This window comes from Cebus imitator, unplaced genomic scaffold (assembly GCF_001604975.1).
Source record: "Cebus imitator isolate Cc_AM_T3 unplaced genomic scaffold, Cebus_imitator-1.0 Scaffold592, whole genome shotgun sequence".
Classification (NCBI taxonomy): domain Eukaryota; kingdom Metazoa; phylum Chordata; class Mammalia; order Primates; family Cebidae; genus Cebus; species Cebus imitator.
In genome coordinates this window covers 887,408-906,479 of record NW_016107907.1, presented here as the reverse complement: position 1 = coordinate 906,479, position 19,072 = coordinate 887,408, and the positions used below count along the sequence as shown (strand labels likewise).

The 19,072-nt window shown below is 50.3% G+C and overlaps 1 protein-coding gene across 1 annotated transcript in view; it reads right to left on the bottom strand.

Moving 5' to 3' along the window:
• EFHD1 (EF-hand domain family member D1) overlaps positions 1–19,072 on the bottom strand; it is a 52,992-nt gene that overhangs the window by 19,207 nt on the left and 14,713 nt on the right. Inside the window, exon 2 of the mRNA XM_017516547.2 lies at positions 1,169–1,316. Coding sequence (XP_017372036.1) covers positions 1,169–1,316 — 148 coding nt within the window. The remainder of the gene's footprint in view (positions 1–1,168; positions 1,317–19,072) is intronic.

The window sequence follows — 19,072 nt, the reverse complement described above, 5'->3', positions numbered from 1 at the left end:
AAGGAAAATAAAAAGGAGTATTATTCTCAAAATAACTGAGCAAGGTGGCTCATATCTGTAATCCCACCACTTTGGGAGGCAGAGGCAGGAGGATCACTTGAGGCTGAGTTGGAGACTAGCCTGGACAACATAGTGAGACCCCATCTCTACAAAAAATTTTAAAAATTAGCCAGGTGTGGTGTTATGTGCCTAAAGTCCCAGTAACTCAGGAGGCTGAGGTGGGAGGATCAATGGAGACTAGAAGGTCAAGGCTACAGTGAGCCATGATTGAGCCACTGCACTCCAGCCTGGGCGATAAGCAAAGAAGACGCATTATTGTCATTTCAAAATAACTAAAAGGAATGGAATGTTTCTAACACAAAGAAATGATAAATGTTTGAGGTGATGGATACCCAGATTCCCTGACTTGATCATTACACATTGTATGCATATATTGAGATATCACATGTAGGCCAGATTACTCACACCTGTAATCTCAGGACTTTGGAAGGCTGAGGTGGGAGGATTACTTGAGGCCAGGAGTTTGGGACCAGCATGGTCAACCCCGTGAAAACCCATCTCTACTAAAAATACAAAAATTAGCCAGGCCTGGTGGCACACTGTAATCCCAGCTACTTAGGAGGCTAAGGCACAAATGACTTGAACCCAGGAGGTGGAGGTTGGGGTGGGCTGAGATTACACCACTGCACTCCAGTCTGGGTGACAAAGTGAGACTCTTAAAAAATAATAATAATAAAAATAAATAAATAAAATATATCACATGTACGCCATAAATATATACATACAACTATTACGTGCCCATAACAATTAAAAATAAAAAAATTTTAAATACATTTAAAAATGAGAAGCTTTAATATATAAAAAAAGCATAACACTATAAAACTACCAAAATTTTGCCCCCATATAATCCATTATGAATATTTTGATGAACATCCTCCAAATTTCTTACTATTTTACTCAAATGGGATTATACGGCCCATGCTGCTTTTTCCAGGCCAGCACTAGGGTTTGCTGTCTTCTAAAAGGTATTTTTGAAAGCGGAATTGTAGGTTAGCTATGCAAACAGTGCTCTAGAGAGGCCAAACCGATTTGTGCCACAGGAGACTATAAACCTGAGGATCCTCTCAGGGGCACCCCACAGGGGGTCAGGGCCACCACAGGCGGGTACCTCCCGGAAGCTGAGCTTGCCATCGATGTCCTCATCCACCTCCTTGATCATGCTCTTCAGGCCCAGGTGGGTCTGAGGGGCCCCCAGCTTCTCCATCATCAGCTTCAGCTCCATCAGGTCGATGAAGCCATCCTGCCCAGCGTCGTATCTGCAGGGTCAAAGGAATGCATGACTAGGATGAAAGGACACTTGTTAGTCTCCCAAGCATGCAATTATTTTGGCTTCATTCATTGAAAAATGACTCGAATACCTCCCGCTCTGCTAGGCCCATGTGGGTCACCTGCTCCAAAGGAACCCCTCTCTCCTCAGAGCGCCTTAGGGCTTTGTACGATTCAAAGTGGATCTTGTACTAGCTGTTGGTTTTCATGTCTTGTATCTCCTCAACTAAACCATACATACGTTTTTGCAGGGTGAAAAACGTGCCTTGTTTACCTTTATCTCCCCCAGGTTCAGTTAACAAACATCAAGTGAGCACCTCTTCCTAATGCTGGACACTGGAGGTATTGCAGGAGCTGGCCCCTGATGCCCAGGGAAGGGCTGGCAATTCCAGGAGCCGCCTCCTGGTCACTGCCCCTGTGTCTCTCCCACGCCCATTCCCAACAGCCTCCCTTCCGTCCCGAGTCTTGGGAAGTTGCTTCCCACCCGTGTGCGGCCGTGAGTCTGGCTCGTGATTCCCCTCTGGTTCGCTCTGAACAGCCACATCTGCTGAGAGGGCTCCAGCTCTGTCCTCTAACAGGGCTGCCCCTCCGCTGACTGTCTCCCCAGCCTCCATCCAGGAAACAAACCCAGCCTCACCAGGTGGGGGACCAGCCCTGTCCCCTCCTGGCCCAGCCATCTTCAGCCCTCTGTGCTCTGCTTCCTCCAAGCCACTTCCCCCGTTATGGGATTTCCCCATGGACCCCTGGCTCTTCTCCCCTCAAGCATTTCCTGCCACCCAGAGACTGCTTGTTGTTCAGGTATGAACACCTTGCTTTAAAAACGAATCAGTTTACTACAGCTGAAAGGTAGAAACAACAGAAGTGTCCATGGACAGATAAAAGGAGAAACGAAATGGGGTATATTCGGCCAGGCACGGTGGCTCACACCTGTAATTCAGCACTTCAGGAGGCCGAGGCGGGTGGATCACCTGAGGTCAAGGGTTCGTAGACAAGCCTAGCAAACACGGTGAAACCCTGTATCTACTAAAGTACAAACATTAGCTGGGCATGGGAGCACGAGCCTGTAATCCTAGTTACTCAGGGGCCTGAGGTAGGAGAATCACTTGAACCTGGGAGGCAGAGATTACAGTGAGCTGAGATCATGCCACTGCCTTCCAGCCTGGTGACAGAGCAAGACTCCATCTCAAAAAAAAAAAGAGGTATATCCATACAATGGAATATGGTATGTTTATACAAGGGAATATTATTTAGCAATAAAAAGGAATGCTAACACACGTGAACCTTGACGGCATTCTGCTAAGTAAAACAAGCCAGCCACAAAAGGGCAAATGCTATATGGTTCTGCTTTTGTGAAGTTCTTAGAGCAGTGAAATTCATGGAGACAGAAAGTGGATGAGTGGCTGCCAGGGGCTGGGGGACAGGGGCATGGTGGTGACTGGTGATGGCAGCACAACAATGTGAATGTACTTAATGGTGTGCACTTATAGGGTTAAAGTGGTCAAGGGTTTTTTTCTGTTTCTTTATTTGAGACAGAGTCATGCTCTGCCGCTCAGGCTGGAGTGCAGCAGAGCGATCTCTGCTCACCACAACCTCCACCTCTCAGGTTCAAGCAATTCTCGTGCCTCAGCCCCCCAAGTAGCTGGGATTACAGGCATGTGCCACCACGCCCAGCCAATTTTTGTATTTTTAGTAGAGATGGGGTTTCACCATGTTGGCCAGGCTGGTCTGAAACACCTGGCCTCAAGTGCTCTGCCTGCCTCAGCCTCCCAGTATCAGGATTACGGGCGTGAGCTGCTGCGCCTGGTCTGGTCAGTTTATGTTAAGTGCATTTTACCACAATTTTAAATAAATTAAATAAATTAGGGTGGGTATGGTGTCATGTCTACCCATAGTCCTAGCTATTTGGGAGACTGGGGTGGGATGGTTGCTTGAGGCCAGGAGTTTGATTGCATCCAGCCTGGGCAATGAAGCAAGACCCCATCACTTTTTTTCATATATACATATATATTATTGCACTTTAGGTTCTGGGGTACATGTGCAGAACATGCAGGACTGTTGCATAGGTACATACAATGGCAATGTGGTTTGCTCTGCCTCCATCCCCCCATCGAACCCATCTCTTAAAAAATACATAATAAATACAAATTAAACATTAAAAAAAAATAAATCAGGCTTCTTCACTGATATGGTTTGGGCCTGCATCCCCACCAAATCTCATTTGAATTGTAGTCCCCAATGTTGGAGGCGGGACTTGGTGGGAGGTGGTTGGATCAAGGGGTGGATTTCTCATGAATGGTTCAGCACCATGTCTTTGGTGCTGTTCTTGTGATAGTGAGTGAGTTCTTGCAAGATCTGGTTGTTCAAAAGCACCTCCCCGCCTGCTCTGTCTTGCTCCTGCTCTGACCATGTGAAGCACCGCTCCCCCTTCACCTTCTGCCATGGCTGTATGTTTCCTGAGGCCTCCCCAGAAGCCGAGCAGGTGCTGCCACGCTTCCTTTATAGCCTGCAGAGCTGTGCATGAGCCAATTAAACCACTTTTCTTTTTTTTTCGAGACAGCGTCTCGCTCTGTCACCAGGCTGGAGTGCAGTGGCGTGATCTCGGCTTACTGTAACCTCCGCCTTCCAGGTTCGAGAGGTTCTCTTGCCTCAGCCTCCCAAGTAGCTGGGACTACAGGTACGTGCCACCACACCCAGCTAATTTTTGTATTTTTAGTAGAGTCGGAGTTTCATCATGTTGGCCAGGATGGTCTCAATCTCTTGACCTCATGATCTGCCCACCTTGGCCTCCCACAGTGCTGGGATTACAGGTGTGAGCCACTACACCCAGCTAAACCACTTTTCTTATAGATTAGCCAGTCTCAGGTTTTCCTTTTGCTTGCTTGCTTTCTTTTGAGACAGAGTCGCCCAGGCTGGAGTGCAGTGGTGCAATCTCGGCTCACTGCAACATCTGCCTCCTGGGTTCCTGTGATTCTCTTGCCTCAGCCTCCCAAGTAGCTGGGATTACAGGTGCACACCACCACACCCAGCTAATTTTTTGTATTTTTAGTTGAGACATGGTTCCACTACATTGGCCAGACTGGTCTCGAATTCTTGACCTTGTGATCTGCCTGCCTAGGCCTCCCAAAGTGCTGAGATTACAGGTATGAGCCACCAAGCCTGGCAGGGTTTTCTTTATAGCAGTTTGAGAACCGACTCATACACTCATTACTTGTCTGCACTCCCCCCGACACAGCCTCGGTAACAAAAACCCACCATTATTGAGAACAACCACTACTCACCAAGAAATGTAGCCTGTGGGGAACCAGGCATCTAGTGCTGTGGGCTGGCAGCATTTAGGGCTCCCAAGGTCAGGCTGGAGGGGAGGCCCAGGAATCCCTGACAGGCTCCACTCCAGCTGCAGAGGCCAACTCGTGCCATTCCTCCCACCCAGCCGCCTCCCCCCTGCCCTCCTCTATGGTCTTCCTGTGCCCGGGAGCTCAGGGAGCCGCCCGCCTCCTCCTCGGCTCTTCCAACAGCACCCATTGTCCGTTCTTCTCCAGGACTTAGCACTCACCACCTTCCTCTGGTGGGTGCTTCTATTTTTATTTCTTGTTTTTTCCTCAATGCCCTGACTTTAACAGTAGGCTGGCTACTTATTACTCCAGCGGCACTGTGCTCAGCAAGGCCTCCTTGCCAGCAGAGTTACATTACAAGGCACTAAAGGACACAGACAAGATCGCTGGATGGCTGTTGGTGAGCTTGGAGGAACTGTGAGGGATGACACAGGTGTCCCAGGTCTGGAAACAAGCAAGGCGCTGCTGGGTTTCCCAGAAGTGGGCAGAGATGTGAATCACAGAATCACCAGCCCAGGATCTAGTGTTGCCAAAGGATGGTTTGTGAGAACTTCAAGAAAAGAAGCAACAATTTCCATGGGTTCATGCAAATGACTCTGGGAGGGACCTCATTCATCTGTTTTTTAAACTGGTTTTTTTTTTTTTTTTGAGATGGAGTTTTGCTCTTGTTGCCCAGGCTGGAGTACAATGGCACAATCTCAGCTCACCGCAACCTCTGCTTCCCGGGTTCAAACTATTCTCCTGCCTCAGCCTCCCGAGTAGCTGGGATTACAGACCCATGCTACCACCCCTGGCTAATTTTGTATTTTTAGTAGGGACGGGATTTCTCCATGTTGGTCAGGTTGGTTCCGAATTCCCGACATCAGGTAATCCACTCGCCTTAGCCTCCCCAAGTGTTGGGATTACAGGCATGAGCCACTACGCTTGGCCCTTTTAAACTTTTTTTTAAAAGACAGCATTATTGAGATGTAATTCACATATCATAAAATCCACCATACAGTGAATTGGTTGTTAGTACATTCAGGTTGTGCAAACATCATTACCATGTAACTCCAGAACATTTGCATTACCCTAAAAAGAAACTGGTACCCATTAGCAGTCATTCCCCATTCCCCTCTTGCCGCCCCTACCCCCTAGCAATGACTAGCCTTTCTGTGTCTATGAATTTGCCTCTTCCAGACATTTGATTGCCCAACAATATTCCACTGTATCAATAGACCATATTTTGTTTATCCATTCACCAGGTGATGGACATCTGCTTGCTTCCACCTTTTGAATAGTGCTGCTTTGAACATTTGTATATGAGTGTTGTGGACATACATTTCTTTTTTCTTGTGTATACATCCAAGATTGGAATTGCTGGGTCACATGCTTATTTACTTGTGAAACATTACTGTCAAGTTGGTCCAACAGAAAACAGCAGCTGACCTGATGTCACCACTCAGGATGATCAAGGCCCTTCATCAGGCCCTTGGTGGGGAAGATAAACAGGTACAGATACAATTAGGCAGACTGGCTGTTAGTTATAGAGCCACCCAGAAAGGGTGCTCACTCTCAGATTTGCTGGTGACACAAAGTTGGGGCAGAATCTAGGGGCAAAGATCTCAGTAAGTTGGTGTGATGCCCACAGATAAAATACAAAATGCAAGGCCTGAACAAAGAATTACCATAGGATAGGATCCAACAGATGTCTGGACACTAGTATTCTTTTTTTTTTAAATCTTTTTAGAGACGGGGTCTCGCTATGTTGCCCAGGCTGGAGTACAGTGGCTATTCATAGGCATGATCCCACTACTGATCAGCACAGGAGTTTTGACCTGCTCTGTTTCTGAGGTGGGCCAGTTCACCCCTCCTTAGGCAACCTGGTGGTCCCCTGCTCCCAGGAGTTCACCATACTGATGCCGAACTTAGTGCGGACACCCAATCAGCATAGCGCACTACAGCCCAGAACTCCTGGACTCAAGCTATCCTCCCACCTCAGCCTCCAGGGTAGCTGGGACGACAGGCGCGCGCCACCTTGCCCGGTGACACTGGTATTCCTAGCAGCATTATTCACAGTTGCCAAAAGGTGGAAACAACCCAAATGCCCATTGACAAAATGTGGTCTATACAAGCAATGGAATTTCATTCAGCAATGAAAGGGAAGTGAACTCTGATACATGCTCACAGGATACAACATGGGTGACTTGAAGACATTGTGCCAAGTGAAATAAGCCAGTCGCAAAAGGGGCACCTCACTGTATGAATTCACTTATCAGGTCCCGAGAGTAGTCAAAATCATCGGGACAGAAATGGAATGCTGGCTGTCAAGAGCGGGGGAGGGGAATGGGGAGTTAGTGTTGAACAGGGACAGAGTTTCTGTTTAGGAGGGTGAAAAAATTCTGGAAACGGGTGACAGCGATGGCTGCACAATAATGTCAATGTTGCCGCTGCTGAATTCTATACTTAAAGACGGTGAAAAATGGTCAGTGTTGCTGGGTGCGGTCCGCATTGCCTGTTACCCCCGCACTTTGGGAGGCCAAGGCAGGACAATCACTTGAGCCCAGGAATTTCAGTCCAGCCCGGACAAACAAACAAGACCCTATCTCAACAAAAAGATTAAGAGATGAGCAGAGTGTGGTGGTGCACACCTGTGGTCCCAGCTACTCGGGAGGCCAAGGTGGGAGGGTCACTTGAGCACAAGAGTTTGAAGCCACAGTGAGCTCTGATCACTCCAGCCCAGGTGACAGCATGAGACCCTGTCTAAAACAAAACAAAAAAGCGAAATTTCACATTATGTATATCTTACCACAATTTTCAAAACTGCAAGGTCCTGGCTGGGAACAGTGGTTCATGCCTCCAATCCCAGCATTTTGGGAGGCCAAGGTGGGAGGACTGCTTGAGCCTTAGGAGTTCAAGACCAGCCTGGGCAACATAGCGAGATCCTGTCTCTTCAAAAATAGAGAAAAATTAGCAAGGCATGGTGGCATGTGCCTATGGTCCGGGCTCCTCAGGAGGCTGAGGCAGGAGGATCATTTCGAGCCTGGGAGGTCCAGGCTGCAATGAGCCATGTTCACGTAACTGCACTCCAGCCTGGGTGACAGAGTGAGACCCTGTTTCAAAGCAAAAAAAACAAAACAAAAAAGCAAGTTTCTAAAATTAAGACCCCTGCAAACTGACTTCCCCAGTACAGGTTTTGAGAGAAATGGAGCTCACTTGCACCTGTCACCATGCCTTCAGGGGACTGGGACACTACCATGAGTCAAGGAGGCTGCCAAAAAACTTGTGGTGGCGCAGTAGATCCCAGCACTTTGGGAGGCCGAGGTGGGCAGATCACAAGGTCAAGAGATTGAAACCATCCTGACCAACTTGGTGAAACCCCATTTCTACTAAAAACCTGTAATTCTAGCTACTCAGGAGGCTGAGGCAGAAGAATCGCTTGAACCCAGGAGGCGGAGGTTGCAGTGAGCTGAGATTGCGCCACTGCACTCCAGGCTGGCGACAGAGCTAGATTCCGTCTCAAAAACAAAACAAAATAAAACAAAAAAAACCCCACAACTTGTGGGTAAAATAAATCATAGTGGCAACTATAAGTCCTGAATCCCGAATGCAGGGGCCACAGTCCTACCCACCCCATCATGGTCTGCACCACTCCATGCAGACCTCACACTTCAGGGAGGTCATGGGCCTGGTCAGTGGGAAGCACGCAAGAAGGCGAATGGACTTAAGACCACACGCAAAGGGCAGGGGTGAAAGGAACCAGCGGGATTTGGCCAAGAGCTGCCTTCAGATGTTGCCCAGGGGCCCGAAGGGTGGCAGAACTGGGCTCTATGCATAGAAAGGGAGAGGCAGGCTTCAGCTCAGCGCAAGGAAGTGCCGTCTGGCAAAACGGCCAACTGGAACTAGACCTGAGAAGTAAAGAGAGCTTGCAGGAACCGGCTGGCAGGGGCAGTCTCTGTTACACGGAGTCCCAGTCAAAGTAAACAGGTTCAGTGTGGAACTTTCCAGAACCTTCCATATGTATCCAACCCTTGCAAGAGGGAAACAGAGCGCAGACTCATCTGACCCCACAGTCCTCTGCATTTGGGGATTTTCTGTTGAGAAGACGCACCCTGGCAATGCCATGTTGTAAGGAAACCCTCTGGGAAGCGTGTCTCTGGTCAAGCAGCCTTAAAAGGGGTGACCCAGACCAGACACGGTGGCTGACACCTGTAATTTTAGCACTTTGGGAGGCCGAGGCAGGTGGATCACCAGGTCAGGGGACTGAGACCATCCTGGCCAACATGGTGAAACACCTTCTCTACTAAAATACAAAAAGTTAGCTGGGCGTGGTGGCGCGCGCCTGTAGTACCAGCTACTCGGGAGGCTGAGGCAGGGAAATCGCTTGAACCCAGGAGACGGAGGTTGCAGTGAGCCGGGATTGCACCGCTGCATTCCAGCCTAGCCACAGAGCAAGATTCTGTCTCAAAACAAAGAGAAGGGGTGGCCCAGTTAAATGACCACTAAGGGCAGGTACGGAGGCTTGAGCCTGTAAACCTAGCTACTCCAGAGGCTGAGAAAGGAGGATTATTTGAGCCCAGCAGGTCAAGTCCAGCCTGAGCAACACAGAGAGATCTATCTCTTAAAAAAGAAAAACATGACCACTAAGAACCCTTCAGTGCCAGGATTCTGGATAAACATCTTCTGCCCACTGCTCACTCCCCAGCACACACAGTGTGTTCCAATAGAATTTGCGGAAAAGGCTGAAGTCATGAATGTGGCGCATTTGAGACGCGAATCATTTGGGACATCAACAAAGCGTGAGCAGAAAGGAAGGAGAGTGAAGCAGGTAAGAGAGGAACTGAAAGGCCTGAGTGTAAGGAGGCAGCAGCGCCCAGGAACACGAGATAAACTGGCTCTGCGGATGGGAGGATAAGTAAAGCTCAGGGAATAGGCAGGAATCTGTCCCCAGCTGCAAGAGGAAGGACCAGGGAGACGGCTTCCCAGCCCACCTAGGTCAAAGCTAGCACAGCCTCCCGCAGACACAGAGGGGCTGTCACGCGTGAGGGGCAAGATGCTCTCCCCAACACAGGGAGGGGGATGAGAAAAGCCATCCTCTGGCCGGGCGCAGTGGCTCACGTCTGTAATCCCAACACTTCGGGAGGCTGAGGCAGGCAGGTTGGCTGAGGTCAGGAGCTCAAGACCAGCATAGCATCATGGCAAAATCCCTTCTCTACTAAAAATATAAAAAAACTAGCCAGGTATGGTGGTACATACCTGTAATCCCAGCTACTCAGGAAGCTGAGGCCAAAGAATCACTTGAACCAGGGAAGCAGAGGTTGCAGTGAGCCAAGATGGCACCACTGTACTCCACCCTGGGTGACGGAGTGAGACTGTCTCAAAAAAAAAAAGAAAAAAATAGTCATCCTTTTACCTCTGGGGTTCGAACTGAGAGGAGTCTTAAAGACTTGGAAAATCTTCCTTTCAGGTCCCCAAGCCTGGAACATTCTCCAGGCCTAACAAAAAGATCAAATATGTCAGAAAAGACCTTGGCAAGCTCAGGGCAATGTTGAAGGAATTCCAGCTGCTTCTTTTTTTTTGAGACAGAGTCTCACTCTGTTGCCCAGGCTGGAGTGCAGTGGCATGATCTCAGCTCACTGCAACTTCTGCCTCCCGGGTTTAAGTGATTCTCCTGCCTCGGCATCCTGTGTCACGGAGAATACAGGACACCTGCCACTATGGCTGACTAATTTTTATATTTTTAGTAGAGACGGGTTTTCTCCATGTTGGTCAGGCTGGTCTCCAACTCCTGACTTCAGGTGATCCGCCCATCTCGGTCTCCCAAAGTGCTAGGATTATAGGCCTGAGCCACTGCACCTGGCCCCAACTTCTTTAAATGGGCAAGAAAACTTGGTTCAACTCCTTTGGAAAGAATGTGCCCAGAAACAGATGCCCACCAGCCCAGTGGGCAAGTCCCAAGAGGGAAAAGGGCCGTGGGTGTTCCACTGAGAGCCACTGGCTGGGCACAGGAATAAAGTGAGCATGGAGATGTGACGTGTAATGTCGGGAGAGAAGGGCAGGAGAGAAAGGAGTCCCGAGCCGATCACCCCTTCAATCCCAGCTGCTCGGTCCAGCTGCTTTCTTTTATTCCTGCTGGAAGCATCAGCCAATTTCCCTTTATTTAAGTCCTGGAAGGGCTATAAAGCTACCACAGGCTGGGTGCGGTGGCTTATGCCTGTAATCCCAGCATTTTGGGAAGCCAAGGCAGGAGGATCACTTGAGCTCAGGATTTTGAGACCAGCCTGGGCAACATGGTGAAACCCCATCTCCACTAAAAACACAAAAATTAGCCAGATGTGGTGATGTGCACCTGTAGTCCCAGCTACTTGGGAGCTGACGTGTAGGATGGCTTGAGCCCAGGAGTTTGAGGCTGCAGTGAGCTGTGATCGCACCACTGGACTCCAGCCTGGGCAACAGAGACCCTGCCTCAAAAAAAAAAAAAGTAGGCCATGTGCAGTGGTTCCCATCTGTAATCCCAGCACTTTGGGAGGCCGAGGTGGGTGGATCACTTAAGGTCAGGAGTTCAAGAGCAGCCTGGCCAACATGGTAAAACTCTGTCTCTATGAAAAATACAAAAAGAAGCCGGCCTGGTGGCGCGCACCTGTAATCTCAGCTACTTGGGAGGCTGAGGCATGAGAATCGCTTGAACCTGGTAGGCAGAGATTGCAGTGAGCTGAGATTGTGCCACTGCATTCCAGCCTGGGCAACAGAGCGAGACTCCATCTCAAAAAAAGAAAAAACTACCTGGGTGCGGTGGCTCACACCTGTAATCCCAGCACTTTGGGAGGCTGAGGCAGGTGAATCACCTGAGGTTGGGAGTTCGAGACCAGCCCGGCCAACATGGCAAAACCTTGTCTCTAATAAAAATACAAAAATTATCCAGGAGTGGTGGTGGGTGCCTATATGTTAGCTACTCAGGAGGCTGAGGTAGAAGAATTGCTTGAACCCGGGAGGCAGAGGATGCATTCCAGCCTGGGCGAAAGAGCGAAACTCCGACTCATAAAAAGAAAAAAACCAACCAACCAAACAAACTAAAAGTATAATTTAAAAAAAAAAAAAAAAAAGCTACCACATCAGTGGCACCCCCTCTCCTACAGAGCCAGGATATATACACCAGAAACCTATCTTTCTCTCTTCAAAGTGACCCTCTCGGAGGGTTTGTCTACACAGTCACTTCCTTTAGGGCCTGGATTTGCAGGACAGGCAGGAAACACCTCCCATGTCTTCAACTTCTCACTGTTTTATCTGCTTCTCTCAAAATGCCTGAGGTCTACATAGGGCACTGCACACGATAGGGCTCCAAACATGTGGTAACTAAAACCGGTCGGCCTGTGGTTCACAAGGCATTGTCTCAGTGCTGATCCTTTTCATCTGCACGACAGTCCTGTGAAGCATTAATCACAGCCGCCTGCCTTTATGGTTGCTGAGAGCTCAGAAGTGCCAGGCACTGTCCTGAATTACCTCATTGAACACAGCAGTGCTATGAAGTGGTTATTAGTAGTCCCACTTCATAGATGGTGAAAACTGAAGTAAGTGAATTCCTAGGGATCAGAATGAACCTGGGATTTCAAGCAGATGCTAAGCTTTCGAGTATTGTAGGAAGGATGTGCCCCTGAACTTGGAAGGGGCTAGAGAAAGCACAGTGTGTGCTCAGTGTCCCCATGTCCAGGTGACTGTTATAACTGTGAGAGTCAGACCTTTGGCAATTATGTCTGAAGATGTAGGCGGACATGACAGGAATCACGTTTCTGAATATTTGTGGATTCTGGTTTTGGCCTCAAAGCATGGTCCTGTGGCTACCAACATATGCAAAGGAATTCATTTTTCCTCGAGAGGAATGGGGATGCTGCCACCTTACAGACACTGAGAGAAACAGCCTCACTAGCCACGCCCTTCAAATAAATGTCATCTAATGTAATCCTTCAAGGCTCCTCTGAGGGGTGTGGTGCTGTTCGGCTGATGGAGAAACAGACCCACCAAGGTCGATCACCAGAAATACCAGGCCCTGGGAGGTTGACAGGGAGGACCCCCAACCTGACCCACTAACCCGCAGCTCTGCCCCAGGCTGGGTGAGTGGCCAGAGGAGCTGGGTTTTAGGGAAGTGAGACTTGATTTTCAGGTCAGTCCTCAGAAGGCCAAGGCTGCCCCTCCAAAACAGTTCACAAGGATGGAAACCAGAGTTAGGTATTTGTTTTGTTTTGTTTGTTTTTTGAGATGGAACCTCCCTCTGTCGCCCAGGCTAGAGTGCAGTGGTACAATCTCGGCTATCTGCAACATCTGCCTTCGGGGTTCAAGTGATTCTCTCACCTCAGCCTCCTGAGTAGGTGGAACTACAGGCCCCTGCCACCACAACTGGCTAATTTTTTGTACTGGAGTTAGGTATTTGAAAGATAAAGAAAAAGAAACAAGATAAAGAATCCTCAATGTGCCCATCACACAGGTTGGTGTGGCAGATGGAAGCTGGGGATGAGTGGCTCAGCCTCCCAGGGAGGGTCCAGGTCCAAACACTGGGAGAAGGGAGGACACTTATCTTTAACTTGCTAGAAGGTTCTCTAAGCAACTGCAGTGTGAAAGCCCCTTAAAACAAGGCTACCTGCAAACAGGTGATCTTATACCAGACTTTTGAGCCTCTGGGAAAGGCAAAGGCAGGTGGATTTGTTTTCTTCATTCTGGAAAGGTCTGTTGTTCCTTCTCCTTCCATAAAAATGCTATCACATTCCTTGCAATTTGGAATCCAGCCATGTAGAAAGGAAACCCCACCTAGAATAGCTTGCCTGGTGTTCCTCCCCTGGGCAGAGATGCCCTTCCCTGCCCCGGGGCACCTGGAAGCGGGAGGCCTGGGGAAGGAGGACAAACCTCAGTCCAGGAGGAAGGCCCTGACTCGTGAGGCCTCACAGAGCCCCAGCCCTGGGTGCAACTGACCAGGGCCTGCTTTCTCCCTACAAGCTTGGCCTAAACCTGGATCCCTCCCTCCTTATTTCAAATGATCACCATTTTTCCTCTTCGTCCCTATAACTTACATCTTTCAAATGCTGTCAGGCTTTCTAGAGTCCCCTGAGCTCCCAGCTCCTTCTCTGCCAACATCTTAGCTCTTTTTTTCCCTACAATTTAAACATTAATCCATAAACATATATATTTTTAATTAAGGTCAACCCAGAATAGACCAGGTGTGGTGGCTCATGCCTGTAATCCCAGCACTTTGGGAAGCCGAGGTAGGTGGTTTGCCTGAGGTCAGGAGTTCGAGACCAGCCTGGCCAACAAGGTGAAACCCCATCTCTACTAAAAATACAAAAATTAGCCAGGCATGTAATCCCAGCTACTTGAGAAGCTGAGGCACAAGAATCGCTTGAACTTGGGAGGCAGAGATTGAAGTGAGCCAAGATCGCTCCACTGTACTCCAGCCTGGGCAAGAGAGCAAAACTCAGTCTCAAAGAAAAAAAAAAAAAAAAAAAAGCAACCCAGAATAGTAAAGAAAAACTACCCATAATCCCAAAACCCTGCACTGTTTGCTTCCTGGAGCTTCCTTGTGGACTTGAGACCTTTTCCCATATTTGGCCCGCATTTTCCATTTTCTCAGTCCTCAGTGGCTATTCACAGGTGCAACCCCACTGCTGATCAGCACAGGAGTTATGACCTGCTGCTTCTGACCCAGGCCAGTTCACCCCTCTTTAGGCAGCCTGGTGATCCCCCCTAACCCCAACTCCCATCACCATATTGATGCTGAGCTCAGAGTGGGCACCGGATAGGTACAGAGCACAGAAAGCCCAGAACTCCTGGGCTCGGGCGATCCTCCCAAGTGGCCTGGACTCCAGGCCTATCACCACACTCAATCCCTTTCATCTTTTTTTTTTTTTTTTAAGACAGGGTTTCACCATGTTGGTCAGGCTGGTCTTGAACTCCCGACTTCAGGTGATCCGCCCGCCTTGGCCTCAAAAGTGCTTGGATTACAGGCGTGAGCCACCACACCCGGCCAATCCCTTTCATCTTTATACTCTCCTGACTCTGTTAGGGGGAGACTCTGGTTCCACTGGCACTTGGGATGATTCCAAACCGGCCCCACCACCCTCTTGGGAGAGACTTGGCCCCATCTGTAACCCAAGAGCGCATGAGCTTTGTGCGCCTTGCAGAGTGGTAAAGGGCCCAGAGAAAATCGCACCCTTGCACAGGACACAGGCCCAGGTAAGCTATCCGTAAAGAAGCTGTTTTTTTCCTTGAGACAGTTTCACTCTTGCTGCCCAGGCTGGAATACAATGGGGCAATCTCAGCTCACTGCAACCTCCGCCTCCTGGGTACAAGCGATTCTCCTGCCTCAGCCTCCAGAGTAGCTGGGATTATAGGCGTGTACCACCGCACTCAGCTAATTTTGTATTTTTAGTAGAGACAGGATTTCACCATGTCGGTCAGGGCAGTCTCAAACTTCTGACCTCATGTGATCTGCCCACCTCAGCCTCCCAAAGTGCTGGGATTACAGGCATGAGCTACCATGCCTGGCCAGGCAGGCTATTTTTTAAAGTAGCAGCTATCTATCTACAATCATGAGGAAGTAGACAGTTCCCTGGGCTTCCACTCTGAAGAGCTTCCCAGACCCAGCTTGTCGCAGACAGCGTCATCTTTAGCCTTGGGGAAAACCCAAACTCACCACCTGCCACAGTCACTTCTGCTGCAGCTCCACAGTGCCCTTCCTGAGCAACTCTCAGGACCCAGCCCTATCAGAGGATACGGCCTGCCTCCCCAGGTCCCCTGGAAAAGGCTTCTCGACTCACCTACTGGTCGAGGCCACCACTGAGCGGTGCAGTGAGGTGCCACGGCCTGGGCCACTTGACCATGTGCTACCGTGCATGCCCACCGCCTGAGAAAGCCCCCAGACCCACCAAAGGGGCCGATGTGACTCCGACCCCAACCCCACTGAGGGCCAGCTAGCAAGAGGACAGCAGCAAGAGACAATGGCTGGTCCCCAGCATCCACCCATGAGTCAGTCACTTATTCTTTCAGCTTCCACTATGCAGAGCCTCTGGGCTTTCAGTTTCCCACCTCCCAGGAGTCATCCTGCCACTCATGAAGAAAGAATGTGGACGACCTTTGTCCACCAGAGGCTCCAATGTTGGAAACTCCCTAGGGATCCCTCAGATGGGGGTTCTCAGGAGGGTAGCAGTGCCCCAGAACACGCCTTAGTGATGGGAGGGGGTTGCCTGTGCCTCAGGGACACCAGGCCACAAGAGCACCTGCTTCTATAATTAGAAGTAAATATAATTTACACAGAAAGACCTGGAATAGAAATCATGCATTACCTTTTCCAACAGCCAGGTGCTGGCCCTGCAAAGTGAGGTCCCCAGACCAGAGCATCATGGTCACCACGGTTGTTAGAAATACAGTCTCGGCCGGGAGTGGTGGCTCACACCTGTAATCCCGGCACTTTGGGAGGCTGAGGTGGGCAGATCACCTGAGGTCGGGAGTTCGAGACCAGCCTGACCAACATGGAGAAACCAAGTCTCTACTAAAAATACAAAAATTAGCCGGGCGTGGTTGTGTGTGCCTGTAATTCTAGCTAGTTGGGAGGCTGAGGCAGGAGAATCACTTGAACCCAGGAGGGGGAGGTGGTGGTGAGCCAAGGTCGTGCCATTGTACTCCAGCCTGGGCAACAGAGTAAGGCTCCATCTTGGAAAAAAAAAAAGAAGAAATGCAGTCTCAAGTTCTACCCAGACCTGCTCAATCAGAGCCTGCATTTTCACAAGCCCCCACACGATGGCCCCCAGGCACATACAAGGTAGGGAAAGATAGCACAGCCTACACCCACCGGCAGGTGGTCTTCCCAGAGGCCCTCATGGGATTACCCTGTGGTTATCCCCAGCTGTGCCTATCTAGATGAGCCTTGGGGACTCCTAATGTCACAGGACTGCAGTCCCTCCTTCCTACATCCCTGCCTGCAAGGTTCTGAGTTTCTGGTTTTCTCTGGCCGCGAGCGTCCTCCCCAGCTGTCAAATCACATGCTCCTCCTTCCTGCCAGTCCAGCTGTGGGCTGGGAAACAGGACTCCCAGTGCTCTAGCTGCATGCAGAGTGAGGGTGGGCGGGCTCTGAAAAAGGGCCAGGGGACTCTGAGAGATACAAAAGCTTTGACCCAAAGTTTTCAACATCCAATCAAACTGCTCACAGTCGCTTTTGTCCGAGGAGCTCCCAGCTCTCCTTGTGCCCCAAACACTCAGCCTATTCACTCACTGCCTCCCTGCCCGGCTCACTCTACCTGGGGCCCCTCCAGAGCAGAGGGAAGCACAAAGACTCATCCCAGTGGGGAGGCAGAGTACAGAGAAACAGTGGAGCCCAGACAAGGCTGAGGCCGGAGTGGGGGCAACCGACAGAAGCAACAGTACAGAGCCATGGGAGGAAGCCACTGTCACCAGGCCAGTCCCAGGGTGCCAGAAAGTCCCAAAAGAGGGGAATAGAGCCAGGCCCTCTTGGAAAGTGGCATCTTCCTAAGCAACCAGGGCAACCCCCAAGGAGTTTGAAACAGGGAAGCCACATCAGGTGACTTCTCAGCTTGGTGTGCAGATGGATTGATGGATTTGGGGGTGGGGGAGACTAAACCAGGAAGCCCAGCTGGCAAGTGTACAATGCTCCCAGCCACAGGTGGACGAAAGGATGGCAACGGTGAGGTGCGGGGGGGGGAGCACAGGACGCAGGGCTGAACTCAGGCTTCCTCTGTTCCGTGCAGAGCCAGCACATCAGGGCTCACTTCTGGCAAATTCCCTTCTTTTCTGGTGAGAGGGCAACACTTTTGCAGGCTTTGGGAGACCAGCAGAGGTTGGGACCCCCTGCAGTCAGCCTGAGTGCCCTGCAGTTCCCTGCACTGTATCTGAAAGTTCATAAAGCAAGGTGGGAGGCAAGGCAAAGCTGAAGGGTCACCCCCTCCACTACAGGGCACCTACTGTGTGCCTGGCACCTTGCAACACAACAGAGGGGAAGCGGAGCTGGGTGGCCAATACTCAGGCTTTCAAGGCAGCCTTGAAACCAGCTTTGTCCCAAATGCATGCAGTGGCAAGGCACTACCCCTGCTGGGGACTGTCACATAGATTCAGAAGGAGAGAGGGGCTGGGCGCAGTGGTTCACGCCTGTAATCCCAGCACTTTGGGAGGCCAAGGCAGGTGGATCACTTGAGGTTAGGAGTTCAAGACCAGCCTGACCAACCTGGTGAAATTCCATCTCTACTAAAAATACAAAATTAGCTGGATGTGGTGGTATGCACCTGTAATCCCAGTTACTGGGGAGGCTGAGGCAGGAGAATCACTTGAACCAGGGAGGTGGAGGGTGCAGTGAGCCAGGATCGCGCCATTGCTCAGAGTTTGAGTGGGTGACAGAGTGAGACTGTGTCTCCAAAAAAAAAAAAAAAGGAGAGAGGGCAGTGGGTAACGGCATGGGACGGCTGCCGGCTGCACTGACCCCACCAGCTTTGTACTCTCAAACTGGCTGCCTGGCTGCCCCGACTCAGGCAGTAGGAAGGCCTCAGAGAGGTTTCAGCTACTTACAAATTCTCCCACTGATGCCAGCAATCCAATGTGGAAACAAAGCAAACCAGCCTCCAAGACCACGCCACGGGAACAGACTAATGCCAGCAGGTAGCAGGCCAGCTGTGTAAAGTGTTTCCCACAAATGCCAGGAGTCCTCTGACCAGGAATGACCCAGTGGAGAGGAGGGTCTGGTTTAGTGGTACAAATGCGATGGGGGAAAATCTCACTTCTTAGTGGTAGCCTCAGTGGAAGCTGGAGGGCAGTGGCTGGACAGGAGTTTCTGGGGTCAGAGTCCCCAGGCTCAAAGCCCTGGCACCAGCACGTAGATCACTGCATGTCCCTGGGTGACTTACGTGAACTCACTGGGTTTCTGAGTCCTCCTTGGTCCAGCTGTTGATAAGAACCAAGGTAAATGCGCTCTCAGCACAGAGCCCAGCTCGAGGCCAGCGCTCGCTACTTTGGTTTTGACTACTACCTCTGTAAGAGAAGATCCTGACTCTGGGATCGCTCTCATGGTCCTTTTGAAAGGGGGCACCCTCGTGGGGCTTGGGTAAGTGCAGGTGGGCTGGAGACTTGGTTTGGGAACAGAATGGAGTGAGTAGATCTGGGAATTTAGAGTTCCAGGCAATTCGTTCATAAAGTGGACACTGCTTGCTTGGTGTCCCACTGGAAGCCTGCTCTGAGCCACCTCTGAGGGTGGGAGGGAGGCTTAGAGGACTATTCTGCCCAAGGAGGCGGCAGTGGGCCCATCTTGGTTCTTTGCTGTGAAAGCGCAGTAATGAGGCACCTCCCCAGGCTCCCAACACATCCCAGAAAAGTTCTTTTTTTTTTTTTTTTTTGAGACGGAGTTTCACTCATGTTACCCAGGCTGGAGTGCAATGGCGCGATCTCGGCTC